This window comes from Tiliqua scincoides, chromosome 11, assembly GCF_035046505.1.
Source record: "Tiliqua scincoides isolate rTilSci1 chromosome 11, rTilSci1.hap2, whole genome shotgun sequence".
In the NCBI taxonomy this organism is placed as follows: Eukaryota; Metazoa; Chordata; class Lepidosauria; order Squamata; family Scincidae; genus Tiliqua; species Tiliqua scincoides.
This window is the reverse complement of record NC_089831.1, coordinates 19,571,670-19,594,383: the sequence shown is the minus strand read 5'-3', so window position 1 is coordinate 19,594,383 and position 22,714 is coordinate 19,571,670. Positions and strand designations below refer to the sequence as shown.

General features: G+C 46.0%; 1 protein-coding gene and 1 pseudogene across 2 annotated transcripts in view; one reads left to right on the top strand and one right to left on the bottom strand.

Annotated features, from left to right (window-relative positions):
• The window catches only part of NTM (neurotrimin), a 346,259-nt gene that overhangs the window by 3,094 nt on the left and 320,451 nt on the right, over positions 1-22,714 (bottom strand). The window contains exons 7-8 of one of the 2 annotated variants that reach the window (XM_066639222.1): positions 12,625-12,660; positions 6,762-6,794 (exon numbers count right to left, since the gene is read on the bottom strand). In XM_066639222.1, coding sequence (XP_066495319.1) covers positions 6,762-6,794; positions 12,625-12,660 — 69 coding nt within the window. The remainder of the gene's footprint in view (positions 1-6,761; positions 6,795-12,624; positions 12,661-22,714) is intronic. The other variant, XM_066639223.1, reaches the window with a different exon arrangement.
• Positions 7,349-7,465, top strand: LOC136662718 (5S ribosomal RNA; annotated as a pseudogene).

Below are 22,714 nucleotides of genomic sequence, written 5' to 3'. Positions count from 1 at the left end.
ATAAAATAAATAAATTTGTATCCTTCATTTTCCCAGCAGCTATCATGTGTCCTGACACAATATTGTTTTCTTATGGTTAAACTTTCAAACTTCATGAGTTACAGACTTAAAAAAAAAAAAAAATCAAGTTCTGATAGATCAACTGATGTTTTTTTTTAAATAAAGCTGGGCCAGGCAGCCTTGAAAAGCAGAACCTGGCAGATTCTTGAACACAGTTGGATCCTTTTGAAATTTGTTAACAAGCTTTGGAAAGAGGCAAGCGCTGAGCTGCCCTCAAGTTGACAAAGAAGGCAGAGAGCCCCTGCCTGGCCTTGGCACTGGCTTCTCTCCATCTCTCGTTCCTTCAAGCTCATTAAGGAAACATGTGACATTCCAAAGTGGCCAACACACAGGCCGAGTGGTATCCCAGAGAAGAAAAATAGCCATTAAGCATCAATTAGCTGCTGAGAGCCTTTGAGAACAAAAACAAATCATCTGAGAATGATTGGCCTGAAATGCCCAGTTGGAGTCCACTGTCCAGGTGCCAAGTTTGGACTGTAAAAGCTTACAGAGAACTGTCAGAGGTGGCCATCCCACAAAGGAGAAATTTCCCCGAAATTCAAGTAGGAGCATCCATCAGCTAGGGTGTACGACTGTCTTACTGGGCCCGGACTACGCTAAGGAGGTTTAAATGCTTGTGGCTATAATCCTATACTCATTTTCCGGGGAGTAAGCATAAGCACATAAGAACATAAGAACAGCCCCACTGGATCAGGCCATAGGCCCATCTAGTCCAGCTTCCCGTATCTCACAGCGGCCCACCAAATGCCCCAGGGAGCACACCAGATAACAAGAGACCTCATCCTGGTGCCCTCCCTTGCATCTGGCATTCTGACATAACCCATTTCTAAAATCAGGAGGTTGCGCATACACATCATGGCTTGTACCCCATAATAGATTTTTCCTCCAGAAACTTGTCCAATCCCCTTTTAAAGGCATCCAGGCCAGACGCCCGCACCACATCCTGTGGCAAGGAGTTCCACAGACCGACCACATGCTGAGTAAAGAAATATTTTCTTTTGTCTGTCCTAACCCACCCAACACTCAATTTTAGTGGATGTCCCCTGGTTCTGGTATTATGTGAGAGTGTAAAGAGCATCTCCCTAGCCACTCTGTCCATCCCCTGCATAATTTTGTATGTCTCAATCATGTCCCCCCTCAGGCGTCTCTTTTCTAGGCTGAAGAGGCCCAAACGCCGTAGCCTTTCCTCATAAGGAAGGTGCCCCAGCCCCGTAATCATCTTAGTCGCTCTCTTTTGCACCTTTTCCATTTCCACTATGTCTTTTTTGAGATGCGGCGACCAGAACTGGACACAATACTCCAGGTGTGGCATTACCATCGATTTGTACAACGGCATTATAATACTAGCCGTTTTGTTCTCAATACCCTTCCTAATGATCCTAAGCATAGAATTGGCCTTCTTCACTGCCACTGCGCATTGGGTCGACACTTTCATCGACCTGTCCACCACCACCCCAAGATCTCTCTCCTGATCTGTCATAGTCAGCTCAGAACCCATCAGCCTATATCTAAAGTTTTGATTTTTTGCCCCAATGTGCATGACTTTACACTTACTGACATTGAAGCGCATCTGCCATTTTGCTGCCCATTCTGGAGAGATCCTTCTGGAGCTCCTCACAAAGGAGCCTCACAAAGCCACATTGAACATAATGAGACTTACTTCTGAATAGACATGCATAGGATTGTGCCCTGTATTTGTTTTAGATGTTGTTTTAAAAACACATTTTTGAATGTGATGGCATTTTAAATGTGGCTTTAAAAAATTGTATGTCATCTTTCCCAAGCAGAAATGTAGAACAGGTAGCAATCCAATGACCTGGTACTTGGGAGCTAGGTTGCAATGGTGAATGAATTCTTCAAACAGATTGGCTCAGTATTTTTCAAACTGTGGGTAGAGATGCATTAGGTGGGTCACAAGTCAACTTCACCTAGGTGGTTTAGCACCTAGCTCACCTGCCATTGAACATACAGAGCTGAAAATATGGGGTACAGAGTTGCTGGGTAGGGGGTAGGGCTGTGTGGTTGGAGAAGTATCCAAGTCTGCATTCAGTTTTGACTTCTGAGCTGGAATGTTGGAACTCCAAGCTTATGCAAAATAACAGCATGAGCATAGGACCATTGGCTATCACAGTTTGGGTTTGAAGCCTAATTGATGATGTCACTTCTGGCCATGACATCACTTCCAGGTTAATGACACCACTTCTAGTGGGTCCAACAGATTATCATTCTTTTAAAAATGCTTGAGAATGACTGGATTAATTGATTTAAAAGTTTCCAGACATTTAGAGAGACATACTCCAATAAATCAACAACCGTTTTAGAATATACTTATTTTTCCTTCTTTCACTCATTTATGTACAGGCTAAAGAACTAGTTGCAGATGTTCCCCAGATTGAAGAATGACTTTCCAAAACATGGGATTTGCTCAAAATAAATAAATCAGCTCACTTCCTTCAAATTCTACAAAACAAAGTTAAGGTTTCAGACTATTGGTTGGATGAAATATGTTGTGTTTTACAAGAATTACAGAGGTGTGAACAGGCGTGTCAATTGTGATTTGAGAATGGCAATTAACAATCCAGGGGAGAAGGTTTCTTTCCCTTCTCATATATTTATGTTTTCATCTCTGTGACTGTCAGCTTTATTATATGTAAACACAGACATCTTAATTAAAAATACTGCAGTCATTTATTACTAGTCAAAAGTTAGCAGGGAACTCTAGGAACTGCAGCTGAGGGATGGGGTGGGAGAGAAGCCAGGAACTTCTCAGCATCCCACTGCACTATAATTCCCAGGATTCTTTGAGGGATTCTTTGAGTATGAAATGGATGTGTCTATGGTGTAGAGAGAGCCTGATGTTGCACTCAGAGAGGTAGTATTTTCTGTGACTCGCTCCTGATAACTGTGGAAGGAAATAATGTGGTTCAATAGGGTAAGCCCAGAGCTCAGGGTTCCACTTCTAGGTTTTCTCATGTGAACATCATGTGCTTCAGTAAGGAGCAACAGACTTTCCTAAGTCTATTTCAGACAGATGTTTCATATGATCCATCTCCCTAGAATCAAGCAAAAAACCAAACCAAAACAAACCTAAGATCGGCAGCCTTAAATGATGATGTCTCAGTGCTGAGCACTTCAGATATCAGCCGGCAGATCAACTGTTTGAATGTGCTGTCTGCAAACAGTTTGTGACATGACATATAGGAGTCATGACAACATAACAGAGTCAACATGAATAACAGCCCAATCCTATCCTCGCCGGCAACAAGGGCTACAGCGGTGCCAAAGTGGTAATTGTTGTATCCTATGTGCGCTGAGCTAGCTCCGGGAGTCTCCTAGGGGTAAGGGAGTGTTTGCTCCCAAGCAGCACCAATGAGTCACCTTGGATCTGTGCCTGCTTTTGAGTGGATGCAGACCCAAGAAGGCCTGTGTTGGGCTGCCCAGGGCAAGAGGGAGCATAGGTTACACTGGCAGAGGCTGCTGCTGTCTCTGCTCCCTCCCAGGCCCAATTCTTCCCTCCCCTACCCATTTCCACCCTCTCTCTGCCCTCCCCACACTTCCAGAAGCCACACCACTGCCCAGCGGTACCACTTACCGCTGGCAGCTGTGCAGAGTCCTCTTTCCAGCACCAATGTTCCTTACACTTTACAGAACATTTGCAACACCCAGCACCTGTGCTAGAGCTCAGCACGGGTGCTCAGCCCTGACTGAATTGGGCCCTATGTTAGGTAGCTGTATAGGCTAGAACCGTCTCCTTGATGCGTTGACTTCATCAGGATAGGGAGCTTTTGTCTGAAGTGCGGAAGAGCATCAAAGCATTTGGACTCCCCACTTTTCTACCATGGTGCTGCTTGAATAATCTTCCACAGCTCCTGCTTCTCCATTATGGGTACCCATATTCACAGGTACAGCTGCTAACTGAGCAAAGAAGCGTTTGTTTGCTTGTTTGTTTTTAAAGTGGTACTTCTCTTATATTTTGTAGGAGGAAAGTAACTCTCCCTCTTCACCCTAGTGCAGTATCTTTAACAGTGGCTGATTGCTGGTGTTCCTTCTTCTTCTTCTTTTTTTAAAGATTGTGAGCCCTTTTGGGACAAGGGAACATTTATTTATTCATTTTTGTCTGAAAACTGCTTTGTGAACTTTTTTCCCTGAAAAGTGGAATGTGAATAATTAATAATATTCCACTTTTCAGGGAAAAAAATAAATATATATTTATTTATTTTTATAGGAATAAAGGGACAGTGTTACACCGCTGTGTAAGTAGTACGTACACAGATTCAGCAATGACAATGTGATAATTTCTTCTGCTGTTTCTTTTAGCACAAGATAAAAATGGCTCACTTCATGCTTTCATATGAAACTTCAGGCAGAAGTCGGGAGGCACACATTTCGTTAAACCCGCACTGAATTCATTAGAGCATTTCTGAGTGTGCAGGCATCACCACTCTCAATCTGAGCATAGTTTTGGATATGCTATCTTTAGAGGAGGAACTGTGCATGAATGAGAAAAGCACAGAGATTAGTACAGGGGAATGAAACACAGCAAGCCGGACACACTCTCTCTCCATGTCAGATCCATCCGTCAGTAGAGGGATCTTGGAGAGGTCACATTCTGAATGACTGCAGAATGGGAAGGAGTTCTCACCCATCCCCACCAGATTCCCTTGTGACCCTGAGTTATCTCTTCATTTCTTTCGTTCCCTGAAGCATTTAGCTTAAGACACTTGAATAGTGTATTTTATCTTCAGATCAAAGGCGAACTTGCTCTCTATTTTCACTTGTCATTTTAATTGTGTAAGCAAACTAATTAAAGAATCACTGTTGCTGCACCCAAAATGTGGCTTTCCTTGTCCCAAAAGAGCCTCCTGACCTCTCCTTGATTATTTTCATAGTCAGCTGAAGATGTTCTTATTTTGGCAGGCCTTGGGCCTGTCTAATATGCAATTACTTGACCTGACTCCCTGTGCAGGATGACTTTCCAGCCTTCATTTAGGGGCACGGGCATTTAGTTCAGTGGTAGAACTTCTGCTTTTCATACAGAGGGTCCCAAATTTCAATCCCTGGCATCTTCAGGCCCCTGCTTGAATCCCTGAATAGCTTCCGCAGTTTGTGTAAACAATGCTGGCGGAAGGCAGCTTCATGTTATCCTGCCTTGTGTTTTGACTGCTGTTTCTGGGATGTTTTACAAAGTCTGTCATAGCGCCTTGAGTATTTCTAACTGAAATTTAAGGTAAGGATACAATTTTAAAAAATAGTTTGAAAATCTTGGCTGGTTAAGATTTGAACAGTGCAGTTGTGTAGTACCCATCATTCTATGGGTCAGTCCATACATAGATTCAGAGAATATTAAAAGTTCAAAGTGACTTAGGTGATCATCTAGTCCACTGTTCTTCAACCCTTGGGCATAACTCCAATGGGGTCTCAAAGCCTCACTGGAAGGGGGGTCGTGGCAAACTTTCAAAGCCTGTACAAGAGACAGCTTTGATCCAATCTAATAACGACACTGCCTTATCAAAACTGAATTCTTGATATAAGCCTGTACAGTCTCTTTTGCTGTCTTGCCTTGCAGCCTCTAAGGCTGACCCTGTCTCACAGGATTGTTGTGAAGACCCAAGAGGTAGGGGGAAACAGGGGGTGTGTGGGTGGGGGGCAGATTGTGTCCCGGGGGGGGCAGGATTCCTGATGGGTTCCCATTTTCACAAGTTATTTATTTAGGGGGGTCATGGCATGAAAAAGATTGAAGACCATTGATAGCATCCAACCCCCTGCTCAGTGCGAAGGCTACAGCCTCCCAGACAGGTGGCCATCGAGCCTCTGCTTGAAGACTTTGAATGAGGGAGAGTTCAGACTGTTCCAGTGTCAAGACAGCTCTTACAGTGAGGAAATTCTTGCTCACGTGTAGGCTAAAACTAGTTTCAATTCTCTGGTTCTAGTCCTTCACTCAACAGCCGCAGAGAGTAAGTCTGAACTTTCTTCCATGTGACAGCCCTTCAGCTACCTGAAAATGCCTATATATCACCCCTTAGTCTTCTCTTATGTACATACATTGGTTTATTGCTCTGTATTCCAGCACTGTCTGCTTGATGACTTGAATGTGTTAACTGGTTCTGTTGCAAAACATTGCACTGGAAGTGATGTGTGGAGAAAAGGCTTTCATATCTGTGTTGTACCTGTGAAGGTCCAGTCACGCATGCAAAACATCACATGGTTCACATTGAATAATATGAACCAGGCTGGAGATTCTAAATAAAGTTACACCAGAAAACCATCTCAACATTTTTTCTTCATGCGAAAAGTTATATAAGGAACAGGTAATGGGGGAGCTGGGAAAAGTGGCAAAGTAAATAAAAAAGGGTACACAGTAAATGGAAGCGAAAGCCGTGTAAAGAAGATTTCTACAGTGCAATAGGTGGCAAGGAATGAGAACTAGCCACAATATTTGACTAGAAAGGTGGTTATTTAGAGGCAAAACCTTGCTACCAAAGCAGCTCACTGAAAGCAAGGGGGTGGGAAGCCTGCAGGGATTTGGCAGAGAAGAGGCAAGGGGTTCAGAAAGAAAGCTGAACTAGAGATAATCGCTACCCATGGACCAATTCCATGATGTTAGCTTAGCCACAGTGGAAAGGAGAAATGGCGATACATAGAGAGGCGTGGCTGGGGTTCAGGACCAGAATTTGGGGGAGCCAGCAGCAATTTTTACTAACCTTTCCAGGGTGTCTGGACTGTGGTTGTCTCTTCTATAAAATTAAAGATTACAATAAATAAGACAAAAGGAAGGCTCTCCATACTTTATATTTTGCTCTGAGAGGTTTCAGCTGGTCCTCCTGTGGACTGGCCTGCAGCGACTTCTTCCTGAAACTTCCCCCCCTCTCCCAGTTGCTCTTTTGGTGTTCCAGCCACAGATGGTTTAAGAGGGATCAATAGATGGCTAATTGATTGTAAAGGAATTGGAGTGATCAACTCTGTGCTTGCATACCCTGGCTCACCATCACCAGTCTGAAAGATCTCTGATCTTTTGAAACTTGCCCTCATCTCTGACCTTAGTGATAACCCAGCTAGAAATAGATTAGTATTCAACTAATTTTTTTTTAAAAATTTTTGGGTGGTTAAAGCTGAATTATGACGCGATATACAAGTGCTCTGTCATTTATTCACCTCTGGGAGCCAGGCCAAGCAAAGCCCAACTACAGTTCCCAAGAAGTGTACTTGGGTTGATCTATCCTGAGTGCTGACAGCATCACCAGAGTGGCTTAATGTGGGGAAGATGAAAGATGGGGAGGTCCCCTTGGGAACCAAGAACTGTTACCCTGTACATGCCTGATCTTGTCTGATCTCGGAAGCTAAGCAGGGTCAGGCCTGGTTAGTACTTGGATGGGAGACCGCCTGGGAATACCGGGTGCTGTAGGCTTATACCATAGTCTTTCGAGACTGAAGGTTGCCAACCATCTCCCTATACTGAACACTATCTCCCGATCTTGTCTGATCTCGGAAGCTAAGCAGGGTCAGGCCTGGTCAGTACTTGGATGGGAGACCGCTTGGGAATACCGGGTGCTGTAGGCTTATACCATAGTCTTTCGAGACTGAAGGTTGCCAACCATGGTTTCCGTGAATGTTCCAGAGGAGGGGAGACGGAAGCATGGAGCCCAGCATCTTCATAACAAACATATTTAGCATTTGTATAGTACAGTGTGTACACGAGGAGGGTCACAAGCCTGTTACAGGTGAATCCTGAAAAGCACCTAGCTCAGTTGCCATTGAAAATAGTATACAGAGCTGGAAGTGTAGGGTACAGAGCTGCTGGGTACTTCCAAAGGGAGTGAAGCATGGTGCTATGGCCTGAGTAAGTGGGAAGATGGGATGCTGGAAGGGGGGAAGGGCTGGGTGATGGGATAAAGATCCAAGTCTGCATTCTAATTTGGCTTCCGAGCTGGAATGTTTGAATTCTGAGCTACACAATATAACAGCACAAGCCAATCGTGGCTTAGGTCTGAAGCTAAATTGACAACGTCAGTTCCTGCCACAACATCACTTCCAGGTTAATGACATCACTTCCAGTGGGTTCCAACAAACCGTCATTCTAAAAAGTGGGTACCGGTGCTAAGAACCACTAGCCTAGAGGGTTCATGGTAAAGGTGAAATTCAAATAAAGCAATTCTTGCATTCTTATGGGGTTCTTGTGGGATCTGGCCAGCTCCCCACATGAACTGAGTATGTCTCCTAGAGAACATGCCCCCTCCCCCAATTCTTTGCAATGCACGTGGGTTCTTTGTGTAAGGGGAAAAGATGTGAGGAATCTCAGCCATGCTACTAAAAGGAACACAAGCACGTGTGAGCTGCACAAACACCTGCATCCATGTAGGATTTAGCATGTTCTGGAAATCACAAACTGAAGTACGGTGAATCCTTAATACATCAGGGTCACTCTCAGGAAAAAAAAAGATGACGACATCATGATGGATGGAACTCCAAAGTCTGGAGAGAAATTTATAGGGGAAGAATGTCAGAGGCATATCAAATCCTATCCCTCCCTACAATTTTGTTGTGCCATGTTAAAGAGAGGGAGCACCAGCAAGGTGCTTGCTGTACCAGTGCAAGCTACTGTGAAAGTGCCATAAAGCACTTTGCAATGGCTTAGGGGTTGTCGAGGCCAGCATGGATGCCTATACTGACCTTGGTGTGATGGTAGAAGATCCAGCACACGCTGTACATGGCAGGTTTTGTGCTCAGCAGTAAAAGGGTGGGGAGGGGGTATAATGGGCAGGGTAGAGTGGGAGGGGCTGGAGATGAGTGGGTCACGGTTGTGGGATGGGGACGGGATTAGCAGCAGCCACGCACACCAGATTCTATCCCCCTTCCGGGGCCCGATCCGCCAACACAAGGCAACACGGACTCATGCCACCTACAGAGCTCCTGCAGGTCCATGTTGCCCCATTGCCTAAATGTCTCCTTACCCCAAGGAGACCTCCAACTTGGGTAATGGTGCATAGGATACAGTGCCCATTGCTGGTTCCACTGCATCAGGCTGAGATGGAGGATACGAGTGGGCTATGTGTCATCCTGCACCCAACACAAACAGTTTTCAGGTAGGCAAGACTGGAGAGGTGGGCAACAATATACACTTGACCATGCATACTGCCAAGTCATTCTGGCTCCTACCCAGACATGCCACAGACCCCCTGTCCTTGTGGCACTGCTTGAAGTCCCATGATATTTAGCATACCTGCTGTTACCTACCTCTCTTCTCCTCCCTCCTAACAACTCTCATTTCCAGTAAGTAACTCAACCAGCAGCTCCTTCAGTGTGAAGAACAGGCTCAAAAACACTGACTTAGATCTGGCCCCATCTGGTAAGCCTGAAGCCATTTTGCAGCATCTATGAGACCAGAGCTTGTTAGTGGACCGGGAAAGATGCTCCTTGTCATGAATCTCACTTTGGTTGGCTGAGAAACCCGATAATGGTCTGGATCTTCCAGGTCTCGCTAATAGGGAATTGGATGCAGCTGTGATTCTCCAGCAAATGATTCTCCATTTGAGGGATCAAAATGAGTGACCGACAGTCACTTCAGGTGATGAGATCATTTTGCAGAAGCAAACCACAGTCTTGGGGAGCTGAGAGCTTGCAAGAGCTGGGAAGGTAGCCTGTAGGACTTTGGCTTCCCCTTGGCTGAAGGACTGAACTAGTTAGAAGGGGGTGCTGGAACCTACTGGAGGGCAGTTTGCTCTGAGAATTTGTATGCTCACCTGTTTGGTGTGTTTGATTCGTACTCAGTATTTGGCTTTTGCATGGGAACTGTACCTTGCTCTCTCCTGGAGTTTTAAGACCCTTGAGATAGTAGGATACACAAGAACAAATTGGGAGCATGCATTTCTGACTCACTGGGGTGGGTGGGTTGTTTGGACAGTGAACCAGGCATGAATAAGATTGTGGTCCATGAGACCATGACAGACGGTTTCCCACTATTTTCAGGCTGCAATCCTATTCATATTTTCCTGGGAATTAACCCCATTGACTATAATGGGACTTACTGAGAAGACATGCATAGGATTGGGCTCTCAGTCTTTGGCAGGCCAGAACATCTGTTGACTTCAAGAGCACCCCATGTTTCAGTTCTTCAGTAAATGGCCTCTGGTCACCCAGTATTTGTTGCTTGACCCACCCCTTGCCCTCCCAACCCCATAGTGTAGTAATAGAAAAAAAAGAGTGCAAAATAGCAAAATGCTGATATATAAGCTGGCGGTACTTACATGGCAGAATGTAGGGAGGCATGAGGAAGAGACACACAGGGAAGCCATGCAGGAGAAAAGAAAAAAAAACAGAAAGAAAAAAAAAGAAAGAACATATGAGTTAATAAACAAGTTCTGTTTTCCTGAATGAGGCAGCTGCATATCAGTGTAGATTGTGCAAGGGGGAACAGGGATGCAGATTGATAGACAGACAAACCACATTCATTTCCTGGGATCAGTGATGGAATCTGATGGGGGGTGGTGGTGGTCCTTGGAGCAAGAATACGTTGGGTCCATTCTTAGAATGCAACTTAAATGAGGATGGGAAGTATGTTGGAGAACTGGCTGAGCTTGCTGGAAATCCTCACCTGCATTCCATTATAGCTTGTTTTGGATCAACCTGGTGAGACACCTAGATTTGGGGGCATGCTTCCTCTCGACAATCATTCCTCTCCGTCAACCAGGTGGTGCAACTCCAAGCCACTTTCCACAGTTCCATATCTCCTTCTACCAAAATCCATCCTTCTCCTGCCATGCCCTGATTATGCCAGCTTTTTTATTTTTTTTAAAAAAAGTATTCTGTAATTATTTCAAAAGGCTTAGTGTTTTCAAACCACACAAAACTGGGGGAAAAAAATTATGGCATTTGTAGTTTGGAAAGAGTGCTAAGAATCATAGGAGAAGGGTCCCTATCTCCACTCCCACAAAGTAGGGGTGGCCAAAGCGTTAGGTTGATTGAAACAACCTTTGCAAGCAGTTGGTTGGAGGAGGTGGAAAACTGGTGGAGGGTGCCCCACAACTCGTGCCTTCCCACCAACTCCCCCCAGCTTGCAACCTGTTCAGCTGCTCTACCCAGCTGTTGTCATGCACTCTCTGACCATATGAGAAGAGCAGGGAGAGGCGCTACCTCTTCTTCTTCCCCCAGCTCTGAAGACCTTGCTTCCCTTTTCCTAAGCTCTCAAGAACAGGGCTCCTGCCTTTCCATCCTGGATGCTTCTTGCAGAGTGGGAGGGGGTGCATGGGTGGGGACAATACTGGGAGCAGAGAGGCTTGGGATCCTCTTGGCCTGGCAATTTCCAAGAAGCTGCAGCAGCCAAGGAGGAAAGTGGTGGGGTAGGAAAACCAAGTGTGTACAGGTGTGGTCTTTGTGTGTGTTGTTGTGATGTAGTGTGTGGGGTGAGAGGGTTTGGGTTGCATGTGTACTGGTTGGTTCACAGAGCTGGCTCACAGGGGTGAGGCTAATGCATGCATACTGGAAGGGGTGGCTTGACAACTATATAGAAGAGGGGATTTCAGCAGGTGCAGCTTGTCATCTCACAGATGACAAGCAGCACCTGCTGAAATTCTCTCTCCTACACAGTTGTTAAAGGTTCAGGATGCCTAGAGTTGAAAGTTTGCCCATCTGTGGTCTACCCTGTAGATGTAAGGGAATCTTGGAAAGGGAGTTGCAACTTTGTGAAAGAGTTATCAGGACCTTCTCCAAACTATAATGCCCAGGATTCCTAGGGTGGGAGGAAGCTATAAAGTTTAAAGTGGTATAAAGTCAATATAAGTATATACTGTCAATGTTGGCAACCTTCAGTCTCGGAAGACTATTGTGTCACGCTCTGAATGGTGGTTCAGGAACAGAGCGTCCTCTCCAGTGCGTGAAGCCTGGGTAAAGTAGGTATGGAGGATAGACTGTTACCCATGCAGCAAATCCCCCCTCTCCACGTCACTGAAATGGTCCAATGGAAAGGCAGAGGCCAATACGGTTGGTTCCAGTGGCATCGCAGGAGTTGCCAGGACGTGACTGTGTTCAGCCATGAACTGCCTCAGGGACTCCGGCTCCGGATTTTGCCTCGAGGTTGACTCCTGAAGCCTTTTCCATAACTGGATGTAGCCACAAGGCAGTGGAGGTTTGGGATCAGAGTTTTCCTTCTCTCAGATGAGCTGCCTTCCCAGGCTGACGAGTCCCATCTACCTGGTGGCTGTTTAGTCGCCTCTTAAGACAGGTACAGCCAAACCGAGGGCCTATTCTTATCCCCAGCCCCCAGGGGTAATACTGTCAATATACTCTTGGATAACTTGGAAAGGCTACTACAGCCACTCTGTGGGAGAAGGAGATCTGGAACTGAATATCGTAGCTCGGAACCACTGGATCAAGAGATCAAGCATGACATGATGGAGACAAAGGGGCCAATCCGAGCCTACAGTTGCCCTACAGGAAGTGGTACCGTCCTCCATGCAAATCGGACAGGGAAACAGGCAGTATGTAAGAAAAGGAGGTGGTAGTGGCGGCGGCAGCGAGCTTGCAGTTAAGGGAGGCAGAGCGGATGTAACATACAGCAAGAACCATACTGACCTTGGAACAAAGTTGAGCTTGTGGGCTCACTTATTTCTAAAACCAGGTGAGGAAACAATGGAAGAGAAAAATGAAGATAAAAGAAAAATAAATATATTGCCTCATAATTACAAGTCCATGAACAGAGTGCTGTGCAAATAAGAAATGAGATGAAGCTGGTGGCACAGGTGGACATGGGTGGGCTTTCCGAATGGCGAAGCATGAAAGGGAGATGGAAATGACGACTCCTTGAGCCTTAAATCACTGACGATACACCAGCCTTGCAAAAAGAGCTCTTTTGATCTGAGGAGCAGGCCTAGAGGCAAAGAGTCAAGACCTTTGTCTTGTGTGTGTCAGTCTATACATGATGTTGCACTGTCTTCTGGGCTGCACTGGGTGATGCACACCGGGGGGGGGGGATAAGACCACTACTGGTCAACATTTTCCAAAGTCTGGTATTTTTGAATTATAGCATCATGTTATATATCGTTCAATGCGTAAATTCATGCAGAATGCAATGAAATGAACCACATTGAAATATCACTATGCTATCAAAAGTTATAGCAAAAAAACCAACGGGGTGGGGCAATGGTGCCTCAACACCTGGGGGCATTGCCCTACCTACTACATGGGATGAGGTCCATAATGGGGTTGATGCATTGGCCTCCTTTGCTAAAACCCTAGTGACACCAGTGATTGGGACTGAGATCAATGGCTCAACCTAACACCACCTAATGAGGCCATGCAAGTTCCAAATGAGGGACTGCTGGGCCCTTGTCTTATGCTCTTAGGGCACAATCCTAACCAGGTCTATTCAGAAGTAAGTCTTATTTTGTTTAATGGGGCTTGCTCTCAGGAAAGTGTGGTTAGGATTGCAGCCTTAGCCACACACATCTTCTCATGTTCATATCTGTTCTAAGCAGTGCTTTTTTTGTAAAAGAAAAGGTGCAGGAACTCACAACTTGTTAATCTTTTATTTATTTATTTATTTATTTATTTTTAAACCATTTTTTATTGGAGAAATAAAATCTTTTTTATGTGCTTCCCCCCTAAAGATGAACTTACTTCTGAGTAGACATGCATAGGATTGGGCTGTCAATCTCCACATCCCCTTCCCCCTAGCTACTTTTTCTATACATGGGGAAAAATACTGTACAGGTGCACTTGTAGCGTGTAGTATGTAGTGTGGCACTACGAGGAGAGGAAGCAGTGAATGGATTCTGAAAAATGGCTTACATGAGTTCCATGTAGTAAAATTACTCTAAGCAACTGTGGGAGTAAGAACAAAAAAGGAATTCTTACATGAGAGGAGTCCTTAGGTGCACATAGAAACAGCTACGTTTGCAAACAAGCGATTAAATATGGTTTAATTCAGGTATCAGAATACGCTGTGTCTTCGGGAAGGAGCTTGGCATGCAATTGTATGTTCTCTCTGCCCTGAGCAGCTGCTGTGCATTGCTGGAGAGGAGCTGCAAACGCTGGCTGGCAGAGGGCAGGCTTGTGGGGGAAGGATGAGGAGGATCTCTGGCAAGGCTAGACAGCATGTTGTACACACATAGAATCCCTTTTCACCTGCCCTTAGCATGTGAAAACGGGTGCAGATATATATCTCTGCCAGGATTAAGAGCCCAATCCTTGGTATGTCTACTCTGAAGTAAGTCTCGTTCTAGTCAACGGAGCTTACTCCCAGGAAAGTGCCTAGGATTGCAGCCTAAGAGCCCAATCCTATGCATGTCTACTCAGAAGTCCACTTTAGTGAATGGGGCTTACTGTGGATAGGATGGCAGCCTCAGGGCCCAATCCTGTGCCTGTCTCCTCAGAAGTCAGTCCCATTAGAGTCAATGGGGCTTCCTTCCAGTAAAGTGTAGAGAGGACTGCAGCCTCAGAGCCAAAGCCTATGGCTGTCTCCTCAGAAGTCAGTCCCTCTGGAGGCAGTGGGGCTTCCTCCCAGGAAGGTGTGGAGAGGACTGCAGCCTCAGAGTCCTTCCTCTGCTGTCTACTCAGGCTGCAAGGCTATGACACTTTCCCGGGAGTAAGCCCCATTAAACACAATGGAACTTACTTCTGAGTAGACATGCATAGGCTTGGGCTCTCAGGCTGCAAGGCTATGCACCCTTTCCCAGGAGCAAGCCCCATTGAGCACAATGAGACTTACTTCTGAGTAGACACGCCTAGGCTTGTGCTGCAGATTGGCACGGGGGCTGCACGAGCCAGCTTCCTTCCCCTCCTCCTCTGCCAAGCCAGTACCTGGGCATTCCGTGGGTGCCGCAGCCCATCTCCCTGACTGGCTGGCTGGCTGTTCGTCCTCCTCCTCGGCGTCGGCGTGTGTCCCCCCACGCCCTCCACCGGCTTGGAAGCTGTGCAGGGAAGCAGAGTGTGGGGGGAGGGGAGGCGGGCTGGGCTCAGGCGAGAGCTTGGGGATGGGGCAGGAGGGGGTCGTTGTGCGGTCAGGCAGGGGCCAGGCGCCCACCCACCCTGCAGCCCCCAGTACCTACCCAGCGAATGTCTCTGTTTTGCTTCCCCCGGAATGCCTCCGAAGGGGAGGGGCCCCTGCAAAAAGGTGCCGGAACTCCGTCCCCCCGCGTTCCATTAGAAAAAAAGCCCTGGTGCTAAGTCAGATTTGCCTTTCACACTTCAAATGTGTGGTGACAGGAAATAATGTGTGGTATGTAATCTGTAACCTAAACAACTCTGCCGATAAAGATTAATGACGGAGTCAGGATTCTAGTCTTTTGGGGGTGACAGAGTGACATCTTAGTCACCTTGTCAAGTCCCTTTCATAGTGAAGGTGTACCATGAGATGCCCCATGTTCAAAACATGGGGCCTGTGGTTGGTTGCCCTTGACAACGCCTGCGCCTAACATGGTTGCCTGTCCACAGGAGACCTCTTATGAAATTAGCTTCCCATTAGATTAAGGTACTATGCAGAGCGAAAGTGAAGTCCTGCAGAGTTTACGACGCAGTCAGACAAAAAAGTGGGAGGGTAAAGAGAAACGAAAAGTGACTTCCTGGATTAAGAGCTACAATAACTCAAGATGGTACAGTGGGACCCTGCGGTAAGTAGCTTTAATTATCCCACGATGCACTGTGAGTAAAGTGTAGACCTATTCTTGCACCTCTCTTGGGTTATTTTATACTACCCATCGTTATTTTTATGGTACCAAGATATTTGCATCTGGAATGACTGTATCTTGGTCAAATGCATCCCAGTCACTGACATCCCTGGACAGCCTCTGGTTGTATCTGTGTGTTTGCATCCCACGATAACTGAGCAACAAACAAACTACAACTGGGCAACAAACCCCATGTTATATAAATCCTAAGCCTCTTACCCCAGCCCTAACCCTACTTTTGCATTTGAAAAACAGAACTGTTCATCTAGAACAGGGGTGCCCAAACCCCAGCCCGGGGGCCACTTGCGGCCCTCGAGGCCTCTCAATGCGGCCCTCAGGGAGTCCCCAGTCTCCAATGAGCCTCTGGCCCGCTGGAGATTTGTTGAAGCCTGCACTGGTCCAACGCAGTGTGAGGGCGACTGTTTGACCTCTCATGTGAGCTGTGGGATGAGAGCTCCCTCCACTGCTTGCTCTTTCACATCTGTGATGCAGCAGTGGCAGTGAAGGAAAGGCTGGCCTTGCTTTGTGCAAGGCCTCTTATAGGCCTTGAGCTACTGCAAGACCTTCATTCATTCATATAAGTTCATCTTTATTCATTCATTAATTATTTACATTCATTTATGTAAACTTATGTAAATTTATTCAAATTTTAAATGTAAATTAATTCTTTTTTTCCCCCCCTGGCCCCCGACACAGTGTCAGAGAGCTGATGTGGCCCTCCTGCCAAAAACTTTGGACACCCCTGATCTAGAATAAATATCCATATAGTGGGACACCAGAGTCCAGGATGCAAACAAACAAACAGGATGCAAATGTCTAATAGCAGGATGCATTGGACCCAGACACAGCTGCCCAGGACACTAAGGTCCTGTCATTTATTCTTACAGGACCCACAGTACAGCAGATCTCCTTTATTGCACGGCTGGCTGTTCTACTCTTGAGATTTGTGTGATGAACAATCATGATAAAGGTCACAATTGCGGGGCTATTCAATTCCCAAATGAGGACCTGAGTACTGCACATTACTCCTGGTCCATGTGCCAAATAAGTTCAGGTGAGAAATTTTCAAGAACGCATTCTTTGCGCTTGCACGTCTCCCAGAGACAAAGCATAGTCTCCTGGCAGATTCATGATGCTGTTTCTGAACGAAACATAGGAATGGTGTCAATTTGTTCATTAGATCATGCAGATTACACATTTCAATGATGGGAGACTCACATTCCTGGGAGAGTAGAAGTAATTAAAAAGAACTTAATGGTGCTCAGTGCTTAATGACATGTTCCATTTACTAAAGTCACACCACATGAGGGATGTGTGATATCAAACAAAAGGGGCTGTGGTTACACAGTACAATGTTGTATCAGGAATTGGTTTAGGTCCAATAAATGTGAAAGATCAGTATTATGGGGTCAAAAGGCAGTTATTCCACAATGAGCATGCTACATAAAGGACAGCACCATTAAACATATTTTGTTTCCCATTCCTGACACAGTGGGTTACACTACTTTTTTTCAGTTTGCTGTTTATATAACAGCGCAATCCTGTCTTGCACTGGAACAGGCAGGCCAGGAGGCCTGCGCTGTATCCAGTGCAAGATACGCCTCCAAAGTGGTTCAACTGAAGGTAAGGGGAAACTCTTTCCCTTACCCACAGGTAAGCCACTGCAGCCCCTATAGGTCTCCTCGTATTTGTGGCATAAGTCTGAGGAGAGCGGAGTGGCTTGCAGTGGTTCTGCGCTGTTTGGGAATGGGGGTTGGGATCCAGTATAACTGCTGGGTCCTAGCCCTGCCTCCCACTCCACACCTGCCCCTGGGGCCACCCTCCACCTGCCCTCCCACCAGCCCGGAACGCCTCCCTCCCACCTCCTCCCTGCCCTCCCCAGAGCCTTGTGTTGGCCAAGCTTGGTCAATGCAAGGCTTCCTCCCCATGTTGGCATGGAGGCTGGATTCATCCTCTGCGGGCCAGCGCGCATCCACGCTCCGGCCCAGACGACTCTTGAGGAGGCGCAGATGTGCCTTACGGCACGTTTGCGACCCTCCTGGACTGGCACAAGAGACTTGTGCTGGCCCAGAGTGCTGTTAGGAGTGTGCCCTAAATGTACAAAGCACTTTATAACTCAATCTTTAAGTAATTGTACAGGTACAGGAGTGCTTGGATAGACATATATGATGAGAGTTTCTCAACGTTCTATTCATAGAATCAAGAGTGATTTTGTGGGGTTTGAGGGGGTTTTTTTTGTATCTTTTCTGACAGCTTAGCAGGCACAAAAGAAAATGCAGGAAGCTAAAATACATTCTAGTTTCCCCTATCCATTTTCTCTTTCTGCAACCAGTCATTGAGAGAGCGCAGTTGAACCAAGGCCATCCATTAAAACTGAATTTAACTCAGCAGCCTTATTAACCATGAAAGCTATGATCTGGCCTTACCTGACACTGAATGCACAATTTTTGCAAGGCTGTATGATACATTTTGATGCATGTGATAGGAGAGATGTGATCAGTTGAAATAAATCAGCACTATATAACCCTCTATACAGTTGAGGGTCTTGGTATGGACACAGACTTCTGGGACCACATTATCTGCCAGATAGCCAGGGTTCAACCTACTGAAGAGGTTGCATCCTCCCTTCATAACCCCTGTAATAACTTACAAAGCCTTGATCTTGCACATACTGCTTGTTCAGGACCTGACAGCAGAAATGATGCTTATTCTTAGTTACTGTTATGCGTGGACCTTCCTGTGGTGACTCACCAAAGCCTGGACCTGGGCATCTTAGAAGCACTATAATAAGATATTTTTGAGTCAGCTTTCAGTGCCCGGGGTTAACCTGGCATGTGTGCTGTTCTGGTGGCAAGTAATGTTTTTATTATCTGTTGTGTTTTCCCTTTTTAAAATCTATTTTAAGACTGCAATCTTAAAAGGCTAGGGCCCAAATTTCTCCCAATTTCATCTGTTACGTACGTGCAGATAAAGCTAAAGCACATAGAAGCTAGGGATCAGATTTCTAATATTCCAAACATCAGGGATACCAATTTAAATTTCTTGGTCTCTCATGCTCTATCTTTCCCTTCCTCCCTCCTTTACATTCTTTGCCCTCCTCTCTGCTAGATTCTTCTGATGGCAGGTGATGCCTCTTACCCTAGCAGATAACAAAAACTGACTGTATGTCTGAATGTGTTCAGTGTGCAGAACCCATGAGCTGGCCACACAAGACATGGCATCAGAGATGAAACACTCTCCAAACACACTTTCCCCCCCCCCTTACAATGCATAACAGTTGAAGGAGGTTACAGGTTTGAGAACAGAAAGAGCTGCAAGTCTGCTTAGACTTCCAAAATCAACAACATTCCAATTGTGTTTTTCCGCTGTGGGAAAAAGATTCAGGGAGAACCAATTTTAGGTGCAAAAAGAGGAAGAAGAAAGAAAAAAACCAGCCAGGCTGGATGAGTAGGTGGGTTAAATACCGGCTCACATGTGAACACACATACCATGCAGTCAAAAACTTTTATGGCTTTTATTAATTAAACCAGGGGTGCCCAAACGTTTTGGCAGGAGGGCCACATCATCTCTCTGACACTGTGTTGGGGGCCGGGGGGGGGAAGAATTAATTTACATTTCAAATTTACATAAATTTACACAAATCAATACATGAGAGATGGAACTTATATGAATGAATGAAGGTCTTGCAATAGCTCAAGGCCTAAAAAAGGCCTTGCACAAAGCAAGGCCGGCCTTTCCTTCACTGCCACTGCTGCATCACAGATGTGAAACAGCAAGCAGTGGAGGGAGCCCTCGTCCCACAGCTAATGCAGGAGGTTGAACAGTCGCCCTCGAGCTGAGAGCAGTTGCACCGGGTCAGTGCGGGCTCTAGCAAGTCTCTGGAGGGCCAGAGTCTCATTGGAGATCGAGGGCTGCCTGCAGGCCGGATTGGGAGTCCTCGAAAGCTGTAAGTGGCCCAAATTAATTGGTCATTTTGGTTTAATACAAATTATCCCATATTCCTATGTTCATATTTTATAAAGTTACACCATGCACAAGGGGGGGGGGGAGATCATATCAATCCCCATACCAGGAGTTACTGGGCCTTTCTTTGTCTCACCAGCAGACAGAGAACAGAATCCTGGACCTCTGACTCTGCTGGATAAATGCAGCTGGGAGGTTATATTTTATATTCTTTTTTTGCTCCACCTTGTATTTAGCTCACACCTCTCCACATTCCTTTAACCCACATTTCCTTTTCTTTCGAAAATCCTTCACCTCGAAGATGTCGCCACTGGTTACTATGGAAACAGTAGCCCCATATTTTTTTTTAATGGATAGCACTTCAGAACCACCACCAGTGTGCACCTCTGGGTCAGCTCCTTATGAAAAAGAGACTCAGGCACCAGTAAAATAGCCTCTGGTTTCTATCCACCAGTATCAAATGTGGTGGTGGGGAAGCCAGAGGAAAGCGGGGCGCTAAAGATTTTGCTCCTCGCCTCCCTTTCCCAACTGGTGCTCCAGCGCTTCCTGCCATTACGTGGAGAAGCGTGAAAAATAAGCCAAGCAATTACAGCTGTCCCTGGCTGTGAGTGGTGTCAGATGGATCCATCACTCTAATCAGAGCTCTGGCATGTGGAGAAAATAGCTTCCAGATAAGGCTACAGAGCTCTCCCCGCCTTCCTTTGCTGAAGTCAATTTTTTATTTTATGTTGCAGTAATAGAAAATGCGGCTTGGAAGCAAACTTGCGATTGCCGAGTCACTTGGGTTGTTTATTCTCAAAAGCCTCACCTAACAGACTGCACTCCAGGGTGGCAATGTCAGAGAATGCTCTTTGAGGGTGTTTTGTTTTTTTGTTTGTTTTTTCCCCCTTGCTGCACTCAGCTTCTGCTTGGCTTCCGGAAGGACACCACTCTCAAGAAGGAGTTTCTTCCAATGAATGCATGAAACCCAAGTTGGAAAACATACTCGAAACAGGGTGGCTAGTCTTTAAAAAATATGGATATTGCTGCATGGCCGGGAGTCTGTCCCATGGAGTTTTATAATTATTATTAAAAATATCTGTATACCGCTTTTCAGCAAAAAGTAGTGCACAAAGCGGTTTACAAAGCAAAATACACCAGCGAATATGTCCCTGTTCCCAAAGGTTTCATGAACTAAAAAACAGCCACTGGAAAAGATGCCATGCTAGGGTGAAGAAAGACAGTTGCTCTCCCTCCCCTCAATACAAGAAAAGCACCAGCTTACAAGGTGCGCCTTTGTGAAGCTATAGGGAGAAGAAGGAGCCTTCATGATGTCCGTGGGGTTGTGATGGTTCTCATACATGAGAATTTTGAATATTAGTTACCACTGAGATTTTACCTACTTTGAAATGATAGCATCCTTTCACAGCACCTAAATTGCATTTAACACCAAGGGTTATGGGAGAATAGTCCCTGCTGTTACCAAAAGCTAAAACACCTAAAGAAAATACGGGGTGGGGGGAGAGTAATATTTATACAGTCATCCCTCAATATCTGTGGGGGTTTGGTTCTAGGAAAACCTGTGGATACCAAAATCCACAGGTGCTCAAGAGCCCAATCCTATATATGTCTACTCAGAACTAAGTAGTAGTAGTAGGCAACCGTCAGTCTTGAAAAACTATGGTATCGCGCTTTGAATGGTGGTTCTGGAACAGCGTCTAGTGTGGCTGAAAAGGCCAATTCGGGAGTGACAATCCCTTCCACACTGGGAGCAAGTGCAGTCTGTCCCTGGTCTGTCTCCCTGGCTATGGGCCTTCCTTCTTTGCCTCTTTGCCTCAGACTGTTGGCCAAGTGTCTCTTCAAACTGGGAAAGACCATGCTGCACAGCCTGCCTTCAAGCGGGTCGCTCAGAGGCCAGGGTTTCCCACTTGTTGAGGTCCACTCCTAAGGCCTTCAGGTCCCTCTTGCAGATGTCCTTGTATCGTAGCTGTGGTCTACCTGTAAGGCGCTTTCCCTGCACGAGTTCTCCATAGAGGAGATCCTTTGGGATCCGTCCATCATCCATTCTCACAACATGACCGAGCCAACACAGGGGTCTCTGTTTCAGCACTGCATACATGCTAGGAAGTTCCATTAGAATCAAGGGAGCTTAGTCCCAGGTCAGTGTGGATAGAATTGCAGCCCAGGTCCCTTAAAGTGAGGTGGTGGCAGAGTTGTGGCACCTCAATGCCTTACTATGAGTCCCCAGAAGCTACTTCTGGGTTGTGCTGAGCTCATAGACCATTCCATTGGCCTCACCACACCTCAAAATACCTCCAGGAAGCGAATGGAAGTAACTTCTGGTTTATGCCTTCGACTTCAAGTTAAATGTCTGTGACTTATTATTCACTTCTTGGGGGGGGGGGTGCTCTGAGGTCCAGAAAGGCCAATGAAGTGGGCCGTGGGCTTCCCCACACCTTGGAAACATGTCCCAAATGTGACCGGAAGTCATGGATGAAAATCAGAACTGGCAGAATGTGCGTTATCTTGATGGAGTCCTTACAAAAACTGTGTGTAATGAAGTATTATCCCCACATGATAGCTGGGAGGAGTGGCTTGCCTAAGGCCACCTTGTGGGTTCATGGCAGAGGTGAGTTTCAAATGCAGGAAGGATGGCTTTGCAGATCAATCTCCTAGCTGCTAAGCTTAGGGGGGAAAAAAGGCTTTTGCATAAGCTATAGGAAGTTCAGGCTGGGGAGCTTCCCAGAGCTTGGTCAGACAAATTTAGGGGATTGCATACCTCCTTCTTACCAAGGCTCTGGGGCTTCCTTGGATGTACCCACATTTTCCTGGAGCTTCTAACATTCCCTTTGGAGTCCTTTGCTTAGCTCTGCCTGAGCTGCAATTAATGCTCAGAACTTGGACAAAAGATACACCAAAACTTAAAAGGCATTCTGTGCATGTCCCTAAACCATAGAGGAGAACTTCTCAGGAAAATAATGTTAGGCTCACAATACATTTGAGCTTTGCAAATTCATCAAGGAATTGTAGCATCAATTGTAACTCCAGGTTTTGGC